The 18,303-nt window shown below is 49.2% G+C and overlaps 2 protein-coding genes across 2 annotated transcripts; both read right to left on the minus strand.

Moving 5' to 3' along the window:
• Positions 1-5,849: 5,849 nt before the first annotated feature.
• Positions 5,850-8,722, minus strand: ALP1_2 (Basic amino-acid permease). Its single transcript, XM_007815616.2, has 7 exons — positions 7,814-8,722; positions 7,539-7,740; positions 7,432-7,473; positions 7,226-7,373; positions 7,057-7,162; positions 6,643-7,002; positions 5,850-6,515 (listed from the first exon to the last, which is right to left on the minus strand). The coding sequence occupies exons 1-7, from the start codon at positions 8,176-8,178 to the stop codon at positions 6,107-6,109; spliced, it is 1,632 nt and encodes a 543-aa protein (XP_007813807.2). The 5' UTR covers positions 8,179-8,722; the 3' UTR covers positions 5,850-6,106.
• Positions 8,723-14,437: 5,715 nt separating this feature from the next.
• Positions 14,438-17,394, minus strand: J3458_018851 (uncharacterized protein; the record flags this gene model as incomplete). Its single annotated transcript, XM_007815615.2, has 3 exons — positions 14,438-16,257; positions 16,331-17,067; positions 17,133-17,394. The coding sequence occupies 3 exons, from the start codon at positions 17,392-17,394 to the stop codon at positions 14,473-14,475; spliced, it is 2,784 nt and encodes a 927-aa protein (XP_007813806.2). The 3' UTR covers positions 14,438-14,472.
• Positions 17,395-18,303: the final 909 nt, after the last annotated feature.

Here is an 18,303-nt window from a genome sequence, read left to right on the forward strand (position 1 = left end):
TAGCTAGAGCACGCTCCTTAGCTTCTTTAAGCTCCCTCTTAAGCTTATAATATTAATTCGCAATACTATGAAGCTATTAAGGGGTTACCCCCGTAATATTATAATTCCCTTGCTTATCCACTATATACTTTACATAATAACTCGAATTAGAAACGGAGGCTTTACATTAGGGAAGTCCTATACGGGCGTAGCGAGCGCAAGCCTTTATAAAGGATAAAGACAAATTATTAATTATCGTAAAAAGAAGGTTATCCTAGCGAAGGGAAGAAGTAAACGAAGCTTTAAACCGCTGTTTTAAGACACGGTTAGTCGACATAATAGCATATAATAATAGAAGGAAGAAAACGCATGACACTTAAGCCGGCCTATTTTAATAGCCTTAAGAATAAGACCAACGGAGAAGAGGTATAATATTACGAATAACACTACACAAAACACGAGACGAGACCGCACCAGCTAGGATAAGCACGACCCGTAGGCACAAGAAGAAGGTAGGGGCACGTGACTAGCCACGTGACCTAAGAGGCGATTAAAGAGGTTAATGTTTGAACACATTAACCAGGGAGGATTAAACCAACCGAACCTTAAGCTAGTTAATTAAGGTTTAAAGGGATTAATAGTTAAGCTAATCGATCTAGAACTATAATAGAGAGATAAACGAGTACTTAAGGAGAAGGTATTCCTATAGTTAAATAATTTAAATCTCTATTAATTAATCTAAGTAATAGTTTTACTATTAAGAGTTATACTCTTAACGGCCTTATTGTGATACTGCTTAAAAGCTACTCTGTAGCATTTAACCTGACTTACTTCCTAAGAAACAGACCTACTGTGCCTTAGAACCTAAGCCACCGTTACACCTACGCTGAGTTTAATAAGCCTAATAGCAGCAAACCACGATGAACCTCTACCGCGTATGGATACCATGCTGGACCTATGGAGCTTTGAACTTAACGCCCCGAATAAAGAAAAGGGAAAGACTTGTTATAACTGTGGCAAGACTGGACATTTTGCGAACAAGTGTAGAGCCCCAAAGAAGCCATGGAAGCTAATTCCTGAAGGCAGGGAACTCCATGCCGCAAATCGAGAAAACTTGCCCACACGAAACCTTAGTCTGGTAAGCAACGAAGGAAATCACACGTCAGCAAACAACACCAGTTCGGATGAAGATTGGGAATTCGGAACCCAACCAGTACCCGATGACTTTTGGAAACACTGGACACCATCACCAAAGACTCCGACGGTACGAGTCTGCGCTTGCAGCCAAATCGGGTACGTTATAGTTATTTGTGTGTGTTTTCTCTAAGGTTTACCTTACGGAGGACGCGATAGTGGTTTACAGTCAATTGGAAGCATTCAATCAAGCTATTACGCTTGATTGGATGCTAGGACCGTTCTTCTACAGGACGGAACGGCCGAGTTACGAGGATTGCACGAACGCTGTTACGCGGTATCGTGTAAAGGGGCACAGGTGTGTGCGGGTGTGTCGTCTTTGGGCTAATAAACTACGAGCCATCATTACCAGATGGAATGAGAATCCATCCTATGTTTCATATATCGCTACTGGAGAAAGCACTAGATAAATCTATAATCGCTATAAATATCATAACGAAAGATACCAACGAATACGAAGTTAAACGGATACTTAAAGCACGAGAGACCACAAAGAATCGTTATTATCTCATTAAATGAAAGGGATATCTTAACTCCAAAAACACCCGGGAACCAGAAACAAATCTCACGAACTGCTTGACGTTACTTGAATAGTTTCATTCCCAAGGAACGCATCCTAATTAATCCTATAAGCACCGTCCAACGACTTAATATTAAACTTAGCATCCAGGGAACGAACCAAAGCAGGATCCAGATCCTTGGAAGGAGTTGGAAGGATACCAGTATCCTTTTAAAGCTGTTCCGCTTTCTCACGTCCCACACGTTCTTACTCTTTGACGTTGTTGATACCACGCGCAACCGCACGAATCATTTCCTTAAACCACAATTTCTTTTATTTTCGCAGGCGCTCTATCCTTGCATCTATTAGACGATCTTCCTCTTCAGCGGACTCAAGTTCCCTTTTAAAACGCATATGATGATCGGCTTTCCGACGAAGCTCGGTTGGCGAAATGCCCTGCACATCGCAATGGGACTTGTGATCCATTACGCACTGAGCGTAATGAGAGGGATCAGAGGAGGACAGTCGACAAGAGGCAATACCCTTCTCCTTGTAGTAGGAATAAGGAGCCTTCTCCATGATCTTGGGATTGGAAAGAATTGAATATAATAAAGCCTCACACTGCTTGGACTTCTGAGAACGCGTCCTCGACCTTTGCTTGACGACACGATTAGCAGGCATGATGGCACATGATGATGAAGGAGGAGAAATTGCCTAAACCTCAGCCGGCCTGTTTCGATGGCCTTGAGGATAAGACTAATAGAGGAGGGGCATAATGTTACGAACAACACTACATGAGACACGGGACGAGGCCGCACCAGCCAAGGTAGGCACGAGTCGGAGGTAATAGTAAAAGTAGTACTACGTGGAAGCTCAGAGCCCTGAGTTCTTCGTAGAGTTAGAAAGATTGTTCTATCTGCTAGCTCAGACTGCGAAACTCCTTCTCGTAAACCAAGAACTTTGGGAGCCTATGTTAATGTCGCGGTTTTGGTGTTAGGGCCACCGACTATTCGCATAAGTTTAGACAAGAGATCTGCCTTATCATGTAGCGTCACAAATAGTGGTTTGAACACGGACGTCTCAGTCAGCAAGAACCTCGCAAGTCTTGAGCTCAAGTCTATTTCGGTCCATTGGTTCCACCTGTGCGCGGCAATGTGCTTTGCATCGACGGACACAATTACCATGGGGGGGTCCCTGTTGGCACATGTTCCATTTCCTTCAATTCCCGCCACTAAACGTCACTTGACACATCATGAAGGCCAAACACGGCACAAGTACGTCGACGTAATGCGTAGAGTCGTCAGCGAGCATGGCGGCCCACGTGCAGAAGGAAAGGGGTGTCTCAAGCGTGTTCCGGGCCATTATTGACATCTGATGGCGTGGTTTACTTCTTTTCTATCAGCCCGCTATTTCGGTTTGCATTTGGTATTAGAAAATACTCCTCCGTAGCGGAACTCGAATGTCAGCCTTGGGAAGCCGACCACAACAATGTTCCTTTTGGATTTCTTTCTTTTTCTTCCCCTGTCTTTTGCCCTTGGGCAGGGTCCCCGACCAGCCACACCTCCTGGCGTGCTCATAGTTGGTCAAAATCTCCAATGAGCCAGGGTACCTGCGGTGGGCACGTTGTCGGCTATGAAAAAAGAACCGATATGTCGTGATGAGCATCTGGAGGCCTTTACGGATATCTGGGGTGTGCATGTGCAGGGAGTCGTAGAGTTTGACATGGTGCAAGGAGTACAGAGTTCGTGGGTTATTGTACGTGACTGGTCTGCGCAATTTTGACACTGTCCCACTTTTTATAGAGGCAAGACGGAAGGTACGACGGACGGGACGAAGAAGTAGAAGACATTTCTAACATTTGAAAGCTCGACAGCTCTGGAGCTCCAGTCTTGGGGCCCTCCTACAGTCTGCGGCAGAGTACATTTGCCCTATTGAGAATACACTAAAATATTGAACCATAGTATATTATAGTATAGCGCGATAACTACGGAGTACCTAGATACCTATCTGGTTGAAGGCCATTGACTTTTTTGTCGCCCACTTACTTACCACTGTACAAGACATTATCCATCACCCCTCCCTGCACAAAATTTGAAGATGGGGGTGGGCCCGACTCGCTTCATCCGTCCATCTTTGTCATTCTTCCCATTCTTTCTTTTCCATCCTATCCATTCCACCCTGTCCACCCTCTCGACTTGGCGACTCGCCCTCAACCTCGAGCCTGTGTGGCGACGGAGAAGATGATGATGTGGCTGTCTATAGCAGAAATAGCAGACAGGGTTAGCGACACTACCGATAGATCTGACGCCGAGTCGCCGACACCCCGCCCGTCCTCGTCTCACTCTCACACACACTATCCTGGCTCGTTGTGACATGCCCCAGGCCAGGGTGGTTTGCTCCCCAGCGTCGGTCACTCATCGATGATCACTTTATCCCCCGCGGCAATCTCCATTGTACCAAGTATGGTTCTAACGTCCGGAGGAAAGTTGACGGAGAAGGAGGATCCTCCCGACGAGTGTCAAAGCATAGGGCTGTAGGTCGGATGGGGAGATCCAAACCATGCCCGACCTAACCACGGTAGTTGCACGACTGCAATAGCCAGATTTGATGGTGCACCCCGTGGCTATTGCATCATGCCAAACACTGGCAACGTCGTTCTACCAAGACCAAGCTGTGGTCCGTATATGCGAGGCTGCAAGATGCAGTAGCGGGCAGCGCGGATAAGGCGCACGGGGAACCGGCAACGCGTGAACTGTGAAAACGCTGCACTGCGCATGATGATGTTTTATCCCAGGTTCAAGTCACTGACTTTCGTTCCTTGATCTGCACTCATACAGCCTTATTCCCGTCCCCGCTGATCCGTTTCAATCAGTATATTTTCTGTCTTGCTCCATGTTGGCCCGTGGATTTCCACCTGTTGATGTGATCCCATGACCCGTCATGAACCATCGATTGGGAAGGACCATGACCAAAAGAAAATTAAAAAAAAAAAAAAAAAAAAAAAAAAAAAAAAAAAAAAAAACTATTTTGTCACTTGTCAATTCGAAATGCCCGTACGTCTGGCTGTGCCTCAACCTCTTCTTGCATCAACATCAACACATTAACCCCTACACAACACGTGTTTCCCAACTGTAAGGCACCTGGATAGTTACACGCCTACCAAAGTCCCTCCAACTCCCCGCAAATCACAATCGCACAGTCGCCGAGGGTGCCTTGGCCAAGTGGAGGTGGTTGCAGCAGGGTGCGGGCCTTGTCAAGTTCGTGCATGGGAAACATCTGCATTCAATGTTGAATCAATTCGACACTTGATTGATGAAGGCGCCGAGAACAATTATTGGCTACACCCCCTGGACTGACGCGTCGCATCTACGAGACAATCTTTTGAGAGACGGAAAAAAACTGGCTGCAGCAAATCTGAGGCTGATGGCGATTATCTTTCTAGTTGCCTTGCATCATTCGACACTAATCAAGTTTACCCATGCAGAATAAATTTGGTAAGGCGGAAGGGCACAAGAAGAAAAATTTTCCCTCTTCCCCTTCTTCACATTGGCAGTAGGACAAGACCAATAAGCTACGAAAGCTGGACCCCCGAATTCAATCCGTGGCTGAGATAAGGAACCATTCCAAGGTGATGCTGTCTCGGCCACTCCCCGAAGCTGAATGGCAGGCCTTTTTTACGCAACCACGGCCAGCGCTGAGCTTGCAACTAGACGCCGATCAACCAACCAGCGATTCACCCATAGTTCATCATACATTGGATGTTGCACTTGAATATGTAACAAGCCAGGCAAAGTCTCGACGTTGCCATCACAAGCCAATCGAGGCGGTTGTGCTGGTCGCTCAAGACGACGACGGGGTTCAGAGGCTCAACTCTCAAAACTCCATGTTGTCAAAGTTTCAGAAACAGCCGGCCGTCAAGACAAATTGACCTCCAAGGCGCCTTCACCGGCCGTACAGCATCTATTATCAATTAATCGAGCCCGGCCGGTTCTCCACACATCTCTCTCTGTCTTGGCGGCCTTGATTCGCCCACTGTGCCAACATTTACATTGAAAATCACGCTTGTCAGAACATTATAATCTGACCTTGCCGCCAAGACAATGACAGCTGGCATGGCTGATCCAAATGTAAAACACTGCACTCATTGCGTACGAGGCTGTTGAAAATCTGCGATATCCTCCTCACTGCATGTCTGTCATCCATCCATTCTTAAGAACCTGTTTCAAAGCGAAACATAGTATTTTAACCTTGCCAAGTACTCCCCGTAATTGTACATGTCATCTCATTCGCTCAGCAGCAATGCCAATAAAACTCGCTATGCTATGACCAATCCACAAAACGAACATGCAAACCACCAAAAAAAATTATAACTGGAGACACAAAAAAACAAAGGCCCTCCGACGACTCCTGGATGCGTCACTGTAACCTGTTATTTCAAAAGATCCAATTGAGTATCCTCCTCGTCTTGGACTGCCACCCTTTCTCCGTCTCCGATTCCGCCTCGTCAGCTGTGTGCACATCGGTGACGAGATCCATGTCGTCCAAATTAACCCATTTAGTCTTCTTGACCAGTTTCCAGGCCAGGTACATGACCAACATGACGGGCAGTTCAACATAGAAGCTGACAAAGCTAACTGCATCAAATTCAGGGCTGAAGCAGCTCCACCCTTGGACGAGTACCAGGAAACTGTTGAGAAAAACGGACAGCCAGGGTCCGTAGGGGTACGTCCAGTTCTTGAAGGGGAGGAGATGCGTCTTGCCTTGGCGCTCAAGGCCGGCTCGGAATCGGATCGAGGCCATGCCAATTGCGATCCAAGACAATTGATTGGAAACACCGACCAGACTGTGTGTACGTTAGCAAACGACTATGCAATACTTTGTAATGCCAAGGCGAGAAGAGAAGAGAAGAGAAGAGAAATTCATTTTTTCCCCTTCTCCTTCCCCCCCATTACTCTTTATTCGAGACTCACTTTTGCAGCCACGTCCAAAGTTGGCCAGCGCCAATGAAACTTGAACCAAAGCATAGCCCGGCAATTAAGCTTGTGGCTAGCACAGACACCCATGGAACTTGGTTTCTGTTAAGCTTGCCAAAGACTCGGGGCGCATGGCCTTCCATGGCAAGCGTGTACAGCAATCGCACTCCAGCAAAGAGGGCGTGATTGCCCGCCGACAAAACAGAGGTGAGGATAACGGCATTGATGACGCTTCCAGCAGCGTGCGCGCCCGTCATTTCGAAGACAATCGTAAAGGGAGACGTGCTGGCCTTCTTGGTGCTAAGATTAGGGTAGTTGTATGGCACATTCAGACCAATGAGGAGAACAGAGAGGATACTATGGACCACGTTAGCTGGTAATAAGACGTGGCAAAGTCACAAGGATACGCACTAGAAGAGAAGAATTCGCCAAAAGACATTCTTTACAACGCGCGGCAGGTTCTTGGTCGGGTTCTTGGTCTCTCCGGCTGTAATGGCAATGGACTCGGTGCCACCATCTGGAAACAGGGTCAGATCTCTTGGCTGCAGGTCTCAACAGCCAGTGTCATTGTCTCACTCACAGGCAAAGGAAGCCGTCACAAAAACCGAGGCAAAGCCACCGATGCCGCCGACAAAGGGAGCACCAGGGATGTGCCAATTCTCACCACCAATATAGTGGCCATCGCGGTTGCCACCACAGTTAACGACGATGCCCATAATAATAAAGACCTTGGATGATGTTAGTCTCGGAAAGACGATGTTGCGATAAAAAGGAGCCAGCACTCACAATAATGGTAATGACTTTGAGAAGGCTGAGCCAGTACTCGAGCTAGAAATGAAACAGTCAGCGCCATGCTTATTCCTTCACGCGGAGGACCGTCCGACATGTCTTACCTCGCCATATGCCCTGACAGTGATTATATTCACGGCGATTAGAACAAACCAGAAAATCAAACTCAGCGCCCACCCAGGAAAGTTTGTCGTCCAGTACTCCAAGACCAGCTGCAGCGAAACCAGGTCCGCGGCCGTGGATACAGCATCGTTGAACCAATAATTCCACGTCAGCGCAAAGCCAAAGGCGTCATCGACGAATCGCCTAGTATCAGGATTTTTGTCAGCGTTCTCGTTCTATTTGCAGTCCGGTATGGATGGAAACCCGAGTGTCTTACCCAGCAAAGGAACAGAAGCTACCAGCGATAGGGATAAAGGCCGCCATCTCGCCCAGACTCAGCATGGTAATAAAGACAATAGCACCGGTGATGGCGTAGCAAATCAGCAACGCCGCCGGACCACCAGTGGCCAATGACTTTCCCGTGCCCAAGAACAAGCCCGTGCCAATTGTGCCGCCAATGGCAATCATTTGCACCTGGCGAGCGGAAAGGGCACGTTTCAGGTGATCCGACTCTTTGGCCATGGTACCATCTTCGATGTGCTGAGGCTTTGCATGGCGGCCATCAGAGTCGCCCTCTTGGCTGTTCGTCTTGCCCACCACCACTGGCGAGCCCGGGGCCCCAGAATAGCGTTTCTCCGTCATGACGAATATCAACGATTCGTCTTGGGCACAGATTCAGTTCCCTCCTTGGCAGAGAGAAGGAGAATATCCCGCACGCCCACACAAGACAGGGCGAGACAACGCTTCTCAAAGAGTAAAGGGTGTCAGGCGCAAAAGCTGCGGGGGGACGAGAGAAGGTGCAGATTATTTATTTAGCCCAAAAGCGGCAAAATCGACATGTCCTCCAGACCAAAACGGACCAGAATAGCTTGTTGTACGTATATAGTAGTGTCGATCACTTAGCAGTGTCCCATGCCGAGGGCAACAACCTTATTCGATCCAGACTGAACGGAAAAAGAAAGGCGGCGTTCATAGCCCAGCTGTCAATGCGAAGACGATGGATTAATTTCGCAGGATTCTAGAAGAAAAGAAGGGTTGACAAAGCTGCAGAGCACGCGACTTTTGTTGCGCCAGCTTTACGAAAAGCTCAGACTGGGGCACGATTGCGTGCTCAAGATGATCCACCGCCGTCGCCCAATTCGGTAACCTAACGTCTTTGCATTTACGTATTAACCATAAAAGGCACAAACGGAGTGCTGCCTTAGTCATGACGCCCTGTGACGCTGAAGAAAGCTCGTGGCAAATTCGGCGCCGCGCTCCGCGTACATGCCACTTCGGGCACCGTGGCATGGGATAATTGCACGGGCAGACGGGCGGACGGGTGGAGATTATCGCATCTCTATTTGCCCAGTCTCCACAGCACCTCGACGCGAGACGATTACGTAGTACGAAGATTCGACTGACAAGACCGCGTTTCACGGGCACTCCACCTGCTCGCCCGACAGCCGCGAGACATATTCAGCCTTCAGCGTCTAAGTAAACCGTCACACAGATGGCGAAGGGGGCATGTTTCGGCATGATGGCTGTCTTATCGGCGAATCAAATGTGAACACCTAAAAAAAAGAAACAAGGATGTATTGTAAACCATGGACTGTTTGCCAAAATTTGGATGCGTCGTCGGCAAATTCCACCAAGTTAGGGGCCGATCAGGTAAGCCATCGACGAAAGAAACCAACGAGACCATCTTTAGTGTCCCAAAAACGTAAAGGAAAGAATGGAAACGCAAAATGGAATAGCGGAAAGGGGGAGGGAAATCGTAAAGAGCCAGGGGGTGTCTCTTGATTTGCTTGCGACCAACGCTCTTCTGCCATCTTCTGCCAACCTTGTTTTTTGAAAGAAATTTAAATGGCCCGTCCTGATACCGTAGATGAGCCTCCGAATAAAAAGAAATATCAAATAGGCAGCTGGCGTAATGTTCTGGAGCCGAGTCAAGGCGAAACTAACTGCAACAGCAGCAAACTTCGGCCAGGTGATGCATGTACGTCAGGAACAACCATGCCTAATCCAACACAGTATTGAAGACTTTTCGGTTGCTTAATTATTCTTGGGTCAAGTATGGAATTTTTTTCTCAAGTGTGAGGTTCCCCTTGTTCAGCCTGGGTATTTATTTGGATCGCTTTATTGGCACCAAGCCGGATTCGATCGATGTTGAAGCTGACTTGATTTTCCAGCATGTTGTTCACCCGCTCTCTGCTGAGAGCCTCTCTTTCTTGTTTCGTGGCGAGAGATAGAATGCAGCAGCTAAACAGTTTAAGCATTTTTCTGTTGCTAGATTGCAAGGGCTTTGAAGCGTAGACTTACTCAGGTCCGCATCCCCAATCGGCCTGGGTGGAATCAATGGATTTGGGTGGCATGTTTGGGTACAAGGGCAGTAAGAACGCAAACCACGGAACAAAATCCAAGTTGCTTAACAGTAAAAGGAGAAAAGTAAAAATGACACCAATTAATCAATATCAAAAATGAGTGTTGAACAGTCTTTGAGGAGTCTGGTAGTTGGTCTTGGGGTGGAAGCTAACATCTTTGCCGCGGCAAGGTCTAGGAAAGGGGGCCCATTTATGTGATGGCATCAAGACGGTACACGCTATTCCTCGCAATAATGCATGCAGAAGGCTCTGATACTCATTTTGAAAGTCTAGCCAGCACAATTATCAAAAGCAACGGACCGCGGAAACGATGTCGTACCTGTCATCTCCTTGGCGGGTCCTTGTCTGCACTCTGCTTTCTAGAGCCACATCCGCGCCGTCATCCAAACCACCCTGACCCTGAATATGGTCGTTTCCGCAGTCTTCCATATCGGACGCCCATGGGGGATTGGAGGCGACTTGCGGTTGGCCGTGGCAGCCCTGGAGCCCGGCGGCCTAGGCCCGAGAGATGACGCTATTGATCGTGACGTGGGTTCCAGTCATAAAACGACCGATTGTGCCGAGAGGGAGCGAAGCGATTTCTCACAGGCAGAGAGCCGTGAGATTAAACTCAGACAAGGGGCAACAGGAGGTGTGAGGAACAGGGCAGAGAGCACTGGGTGCGGAGTAATCGCCCGGCCGTACTCGCTCATCTTCCGCAACGAGTGGGCAGGCTCGCCCAACATTTGCTTTCTAGCCCTCAAACGTTACCAGGGCTTGTGGGCTTAGAAGATGCTGCTGTTTGACCCGACTTCTGCCTACGACGGTCGACTGGCGAGAATACGACATGTTTCAAACCCAGAATGAAATTGTTTGGTTTTCTGTCCAACGCAATGGCCCACGTTGAGTCCAACGGGCACGCGGCGAAGCCGGACTAAATATTTGGTGCGAGAAACGGAGCTGGGCGGTTTCTACCCGCATTCTGTGTACGTTGTACTGAGAGAGATGAAGACTGGATGCAGTTGAGTGGACCTTGGTGATGCAGCGGCACTTCCAAGTTGCCAGGTCAGGGAAGCCGGCATTGACCTCAGGAGTAAGAGCAGGGCCTGGGGCTGAGATTCGAAATGCCAGCAGCACAAATATCGCAAGCCCAGGTTACAGTACTGAGAGAACGGAACGCGGAGAGCATCTGGTCGGCCATACGTCGGATTGCAGCCGGGAAGCATAGCGACATGAAGCTATACAAGAACAAGCGGTCATGTCCTTAACTTCAGTCAAGCCCAAGGGTGTGGCATGGTTTGATTCATTGTCAAACATTGATGAACAACAGGGGGGGAGGGGACTGGGTGACTGCTAGCCATCCATTCTCTAAGAAGCAGGAGCGACCCGTCGGCTTTTAATGCTCTACGTACCAGGTAAGTACTAGGTACCTGGTAATCAAACTGGCGATATGGATGAGGTAGGGACAGACCATGTTGCCCTTGGCTCATGTTTATTGTTTAGGGATGAAACTTTATATCTGCGTGTAGAGACGCAAAGCCCTTATTGTTCTCTGTTTTTCCTTCATTCTTGAGAGCATGAGAGCCTTTGCGGTCTGACCGCTCAGCAACGCCCTCAGCTGTTGCTTTGTGTAGTCTATGGCCAGCATCTTGCCTGGACTTTAACCTACATAAAGCTCTTGAGAGTGAGACGGCAGCAAGCACGGACTGAATCCTCAGCCTGGCTGTACGCACAAATGTCCATGACGACCCTTTCTTCCACAAGAACACGGAGCCTTCACCCCATGATGCAGTATGCTGGGCAGTTCTAGGCGGTATATCGGGGTTATCGTAAAATATGAAAAGACCACCCTGGAGAGTTCTGAGAGCACAACAGGCTGAAAAACGGAAAGAAACTGAAAGAATCCCCGGGTTGACATGGCAAAGCACAAGGCAGAGAGCTCTAACCTGATTTACAACAGGCTTACCATCAAGGTGTGTTGCATCATATGCAGCCACACAGTGGTCACTCACAACCTGGTGCGCACACCCGAGAATTTGGGATTTTCTAGTGCAGCTGAAGAAGCATGAACAAATCCAGGCCCAATGCGCCCGGCATGCGTTGCATTTCGATGGCCCGTCTGCAGGTCGCAGGAAGCACACCAATTTCTGTAGACCCGAGTCTTCGGGCCAATGTGCGAAATCGCAGAATGGGTGTAGCTGTATGCAACGTGGCGGAATGACAGTCATGTATTGATGGTATTGCCTTCGCCGTGGCTGAACCTATGCATCCAACACGTCGTCACCTTGCATGCGAAGGGCGTATCGCGTTCATACTCGGATCAATGATCAGTTGGTAAGCTCCTTGATTCGACAAATCAATGCAGATACCAGTCTTGTGGATTTATGCATGAACACATGGTAAGTCAAACATGACAAGTGTCATAGATCATTCTTGTTACCGAGAAGTAACTTTGGCACAGTCTTTCAAATACACGCCGTTTTGGCTTCATGTAACATATTTGCGATATGTGAGGAACGGTATGGAAAGCAAAAACAAAGCCATTATACTGTCCACTTGTGATCCGCAGTCTACCGCTAAAAACAAGCATCAGGCTACAAGGCAATGTGATAACTAGACGAGACAACAACCGACGACAGTGGAGTTGTTCATTGATGAGATAAAAGAAAAAAGTGAAGACGGCAATACATGCAAGAGATCCAATTAGGGATATTCATAGCTAAGCATGGACATGGTTGTGGTCTCCTTGCCAGCCCCTCAACCGTCTAGCATCTGGCAACGTTGAACGCTGGATTTTGGGCGTTCAACCCAGACATAAACAGGTGGTTGGGCGCTGCTGAGGGCGGAAGGCCTCGAGACCTGGCTTTACAGTCTCTGTGGAGCTTTCATCATGTTAGTTTCGTAAACCAATATTGAGAGATGCAGGTTGTAACACGAGGTGTGGCCCCTGGCGAGAGGTTAACCATTGCAGCCCGGGACAGATGTACAGGTCGGAAAGGCAACAAAAATCCATCCCATGCATATTGGCAGTCCCATATGCATAGTGTGACTGAACTGTGCGGGGGGTATTATGCAGGAGAAGCCAAAGACGCCCAAGAGGATGCTCCATTTTCAATATATCTGCATGCATGACTGTGGTCGCAGGAAATGAAGGCGAGTCCCGAAAATATGGGAGCCAACCACGACTGGCAAATGTATAGAGGAAACTCGACGCCTTAGCCTGATGCTAATTTCACCAACCTGAATGGTCAGGGAGGTCCGTTGTCCTTGACACGACAGGTTGGGCATTGATCCATGAGAGATAAACGCAGCACAACTGCCGCGACTGGTTCAGGTGTCGTTGTGTTTTATTTCCATGGAGGGATGGTGCACCACACTGATATGCACCGCCATCTGGATGCCGCTGGATGGAACAAAGAAAATTTCTAGCTGATATGCATGCCAAAAAAAAGGGGGGGGGGGGGGGGGGGGGGGGGGGGGGGGGAGACTGACGGAACCGATGATATTTTTTCTCCATGGCGGTGACAAAAATGCTGCATGTTCGAAGCATAAATCAGAGCCATTGTGCTCATACCATACGCAATGCATAACTTTCTCCAACTGCCCGTGTTGCTTTTTCCCCTTTATGCAGATTATTTACCAGCTACTCGGTACGTGGCGTAGGGAAACCCCTGATACCGGCAGCCAGATTACGCCACCTATGGTCAGACACAACTACAGAAGATGTAGGAAGCCGGGCAAGACATGCAAAGACACATTAGAAACTGATACTAACGCATGGTTGGCGATGGAGAACTAGAACTTTTCAAAAGACGGCGTCGGTCCGGCCGCTCCCCTTTTCTGTTCTCCAACTATCGGATCATTCTGACCTAACACGAGTGGGAGCGGCAAAAAAAAATTCCGTCTTTACTGCGAAAGCCCGAGATCTGCAAACATGGGCTCATTTTGCGCAAAGCCAGTTTGTACACATGTCGGCTTGACCTCGCGCCGGGATCTTGATTATCGAACGATTACTGCTCGGCGAAACTTGTCGGAAATGACCAAACTCGCAAGCCCCAGACGTATGTATGTATGTCTGCGGAGTATGGGAAAATTTTTCTTTCAAACCCAACGGCGACAACAGCCTTGATGCCGCCTAATTGTGTTGGCTACGCGAGACCGGCTTACGCCGCTCGAGTACCCCAGTCGTGCCGGCAATGTTGGTTGTCTGGGGTCTTTTGCCAGCCGCTGTCGATCCATCCAAGATATGGAAAAAAGGGGAGGGGCCGAAGCCTTGTGGTTCAATGCCTTTTATTAGCTACAAGAAAGGCCAAGAAGTATGCATTTGGAAACGTAATCCCGATGGGACTCGATGCCCCTGAAATTAGGAGCGGTCGGGCTCCATCAAAGTACATCTGCAAATGCAACCAGGACGCCACTTCAGGTCATATGCATGAGAAAAGGGGTTTGCGTGAAGTATGTCAAAATATCTGGTGGGAGGGCAAGAATTATTTAACCAAGTCAAGTACCTCGTTATCACGGTCCATGTTATCAATTTACTAGAGTATATTAATGCATACCAAAATATCACAAGTATATTAAAGTACTTGCTGTTCTAAATCTTTATATTCAGTGTTCTTTTAAGCGGGTGATGAAGATTGACCGAGCAGGACGACTGCCCACGTCCGCATCTTTTGCCGCCCATAATGGTAATCTTTGTTATTTTCGCTCCAGTCTTGAAATCCATCGATCGTATCTTGCTGTGAAGCCTGCCGCCCTTATAACGGAACTCGATGTACGAATGCGGCGGTTTGTGCAAAGTCTCCCCGTCGTCCAAATACAACACTCCTTTGGCCCTGCCGTTGGTGCCGACAGCAACCAACAGTTCGAAATCCTGCTGGCGAAGCTCGGTCGTCGTCATGGTAGACCTGGCACGCATGGGAATGATTTGACCACCTCGGATAAAGAGCGGGATATCGGTGATGGTCTGGTTTGTTCTCGTGGCGTACTTTCCTGCGCCGAAAAATTGCTCGTGCGTGTAGAAGTCGTAGAAGACGTCGGTGGGGAAGTAGATTTTCACACTCGTAGACCCTTGGTCAGGCACTGGCGCAACGAGCAATGAAGGCCCAAAGAAGTACTGCATGTCCAAGCCCCAAGTGTTTTCATCCTTGGGGTAAATGTAGAACATGGGATTGATAGCCGGCGTCCCGTCAGAACTCTGGGTCATCAAGGCCGTGTAGAAGTAGTCGAGCAGCCTGTACCGAATGTCAATCGCCTTCTTCGCCGCCTGGGTGACGGAAGTCCACCGGTAGAACTCCTGGTCAATTTGTCCCTCGGCATTGTGGTTACGGTAAAACGACTGGAAGGCGCCGAGCATTGCCCACCGCGCACAGAGCTCCTCAGTAGTATCCTTGTTGAAGCCGCAGACGTCGGATCCAACCATGGACACCTGGAAGATGGAATTGAACTGCAGCATTTGCCGAATGCTCAGGCGGTAATGCTCCCAGCTAGAGTCATTGTCACCCAGCCAGTGCGCGGCAAGGGCTCCTGAGCCAGCAAAGGTAGAACGTGTGACGATGAAGGGACGCTTGTGAGAACGCATGGCGATCAGGGCTCTGCGTGAGGCAGCAGCCATCATGTGTCCGTAGAGATTGTGCGTGTCAAAGACAGTGAGGCCGTTGTTGTGATAGATGCTCGTGTTGATGCTCTTTTGCGACAGCATACCCCAGGCGTTGTTGATGGTGTAGGGGGGGTTGATGAGATCACGATTGTCGAAGCCTAGAAAGGAGGCTTTGTACTCTGGTTTGACTGCCTCTTGCGTGGCGAAGTAGAGCGTAGGTATAGATACCATAGGCTCTGGGAAATAGAGCCAGGTGGCACGGGGCTTCTTTCGGGACGAGAGGGGCTTTTCTATATCCTTTTCGTCGCATTTTGTGCCTGGTGGCTGGAAGTCACAAGGCCACCCAGGTAATTCTCTCGGCGGCGCCCGAACAGGCGGCGGTGGAGGCGGGTACTGCAGAGCTACGTCTTCAATGTCGTTGCACGGGAAGTCGCAAAAGTTGGACGGCTCGTTCATGTCTATCCACAGGTAGTCAATGTCAACGCCTGTTACAGGGTTAAAGAAGGTATCGAATTCCTTGTTCCAGTATTCTTGGATGGCAGGGGCGAACCAGTCCGGGTAGACGGTGCGGCCGGGCCACACGACACCTTCGTAGGGTAACCCTGAAGAGTTGACGAGGAAGGACATTGGCCACGTCTTGCCGTTGTTGTAAGGGCCATAGTCCTTGACAGCAATTCCAGGATCGAGCATCATGACAAATTTTTGCTTCCTCGAGTGGAGATGCTGTACTAGCTGACGCATTTTTTTCAGGGGAAACCGCTCAGGGTCCAGGGAGAAGGCCTGTCGCAAAGTTAGCATCGTGTGAATGAGAAGACGAGCATATGGCGGAAAGGGGGGCCTGGGAGTCACGAACAGCCCGGCCATCCATGTAGTCAATATCCGTCCACATGGTTTCAAGAGGAATACCAGCTTGGCTGTAGTTGTGCACGACTTCAGCAACGTTGAACACATCTTGGTAGCCCCATCGACACTGGTGAAGTCCCAACGCAGCGTAGGGCACCAAGGCTGGCGGCTTGGAGACCTCGGAATACTGCTTGGCCACGTCAATGGGCGATTCTCCAGCAAAGAAGTAAAAGTCGAGCACTCCGCCGAGGACATTGTACTCCAAGTAGGCACTATAGGGATCGCTGTCGATTACGATATCCATGCCGTTCGAGTTGAGCAAGAAGACGCCGTGGGTTCCCTTTTGACGATGCTCCATGTACACGGGGTGACTTCCGTAGAGATTCCAACCAGCAGGAACAGAAGGGGAATCGGCATTCCACAGCGTACGCGTATAGTTGTTAGTCTTTAGCCGGAAGGAATCAGAGTGTTCCCCAAGGCCGTACAGGTTAGGATTCACGGGTAGCGAGGTTCGCAGACGAATATATTGGTCCTCAAAGACCAGCCCTGCCGCAGAGGAGTCGAAGAGGATCGTTGCGTCCTTGGTGCGAACAATTCTGAATGAGAACGGGTATTCCGTGTACTCAAATTCCAAGAGTGGCGATCTGCGATGCCTCACTTTGTTTGGCCGCGTACGGGGAAAGGCAAATTCGGGAATTTGGTAGGCTTCCTGTTTTGCATCATAGATTATGACGTGAAGGCGCGTGGCTGCATGGGCGCTGGTTAACTCTCGTTTTCTGCTTGTTACCATGAAGCAAATTATGTATACTCACGAGTTTCAACTATGTGCTTGACCCTTAGGTTGGGGATATCCTTGCCATAGACGTTGCACGGTTCGCCAGCGAGTTCCAACTCGATCAGTCTGGCCGATTCATCATCTATCTCCACTAAGCGGAACCAGTCGTCCCCCATCAGGACGTCTCTCGTCGCTCTGTAGCCAGGGCATTCTCTCAGACGATCGCGTGTATTCGGTTTCACAGTAGCAGCTGTCCCGCCAAGGGCAAACAGGAACTGAATAACTGTGCTAGCTTTCATTTTTCCTGGCTTGGGTTAGTATGAAATGAAAGGGAAAGGGATGAGGAGGAACAACAAGGGACCAGGGACATTTATACCTACCAAAGAATAAAAAACAAGTTATACTAGAGTATACTAGGTTATACTATGATGTGCTAGGTAATACTAAAATATACTAGCACACACTATAGTATGCTTAGAATATGCTTAATGATGAGCAAATATATCTGCTGTAGACTGCATCGAGCAATCGGCAGGTCGCCCCTAAAACGCGCTGATAACGTGAATGAACTAGTCTGGCCGAGGCAGGGGGGAAATTCAATAGCGAACAATCAATGATGAACAATATTCACCTCCGAGTGCGTCAATATTGATCAAAGGGGCGGAGGTGCGGAGGTGCACAAATGCGAAGATGCCAAGTCGCCAAGGAAGGTGCGTCTCGTCTGTCGTTGCCAGGTTCCCCGCAAGTTTGAGCGTGTACGGAGTAGATCCCCTGTGTGATGGCGTAGGCTAAATCGGAGGGCCCACTCGCCAAGCACCACCATCGGGTCGACGGGCCCCATCGCCAAAGGTTCGGAGGAAAAAAGGCACCAGGGTCGGTCGGTGGCTTGGGAGGTTGATTTCGTTCCATTTGGGGCACTCCTTCCCATGTATTACACCACACGCACATAAACATCCTTGGTGTGGCTTTGGGCCGCACCTTCCACTTGCCGAACAAACTCTATGCAGACGAGTGCCAGATCACACTCGGTAGACCCGAACCATGGCTTGGCAGTCCCATTTATGAGGCATCGCGTGCAGCAAGACTGAGCAAGGTCGGAGCCAAACACACACTCACTTATCCCGGTTCACGCATCATGATTGCATGAGCCATGTACCGACAAAATACTACCATTCATGTACGGAGTAATCGTGGTCTAGTCGGAACTT

The sequence above is a fragment of the Metarhizium acridum genome (assembly GCF_019434415.1).
Source record: "Metarhizium acridum strain ARSEF 324 chromosome Unknown scaffold_555, whole genome shotgun sequence".
Classification (NCBI taxonomy): domain Eukaryota; kingdom Fungi; phylum Ascomycota; class Sordariomycetes; order Hypocreales; family Clavicipitaceae; genus Metarhizium; species Metarhizium acridum.

Excerpts from the sequence above, each read along its gene's own strand:
- ALP1_2 (XM_007815616.2), bottom strand. The coding sequence starts at position 8,178 with ATGACGGAGAAACGCTATTCTGGGGCCCCGGGCTCGCCAGTGGTGGTG. Across the intron at positions 7,474-7,538 it reads CTGTCAGGGCATATGGCGAG|CTCGAGTACTGGCTCAGCCT; the intron begins GTAAGACATGTC and ends TTTCATTTCTAG. Across the intron at positions 7,374-7,431 it reads TCAAAGTCATTACCATTATT|GTCTTTATTATTATGGGCAT; the intron begins GTGAGTGCTGGC and ends ACATCATCCAAG.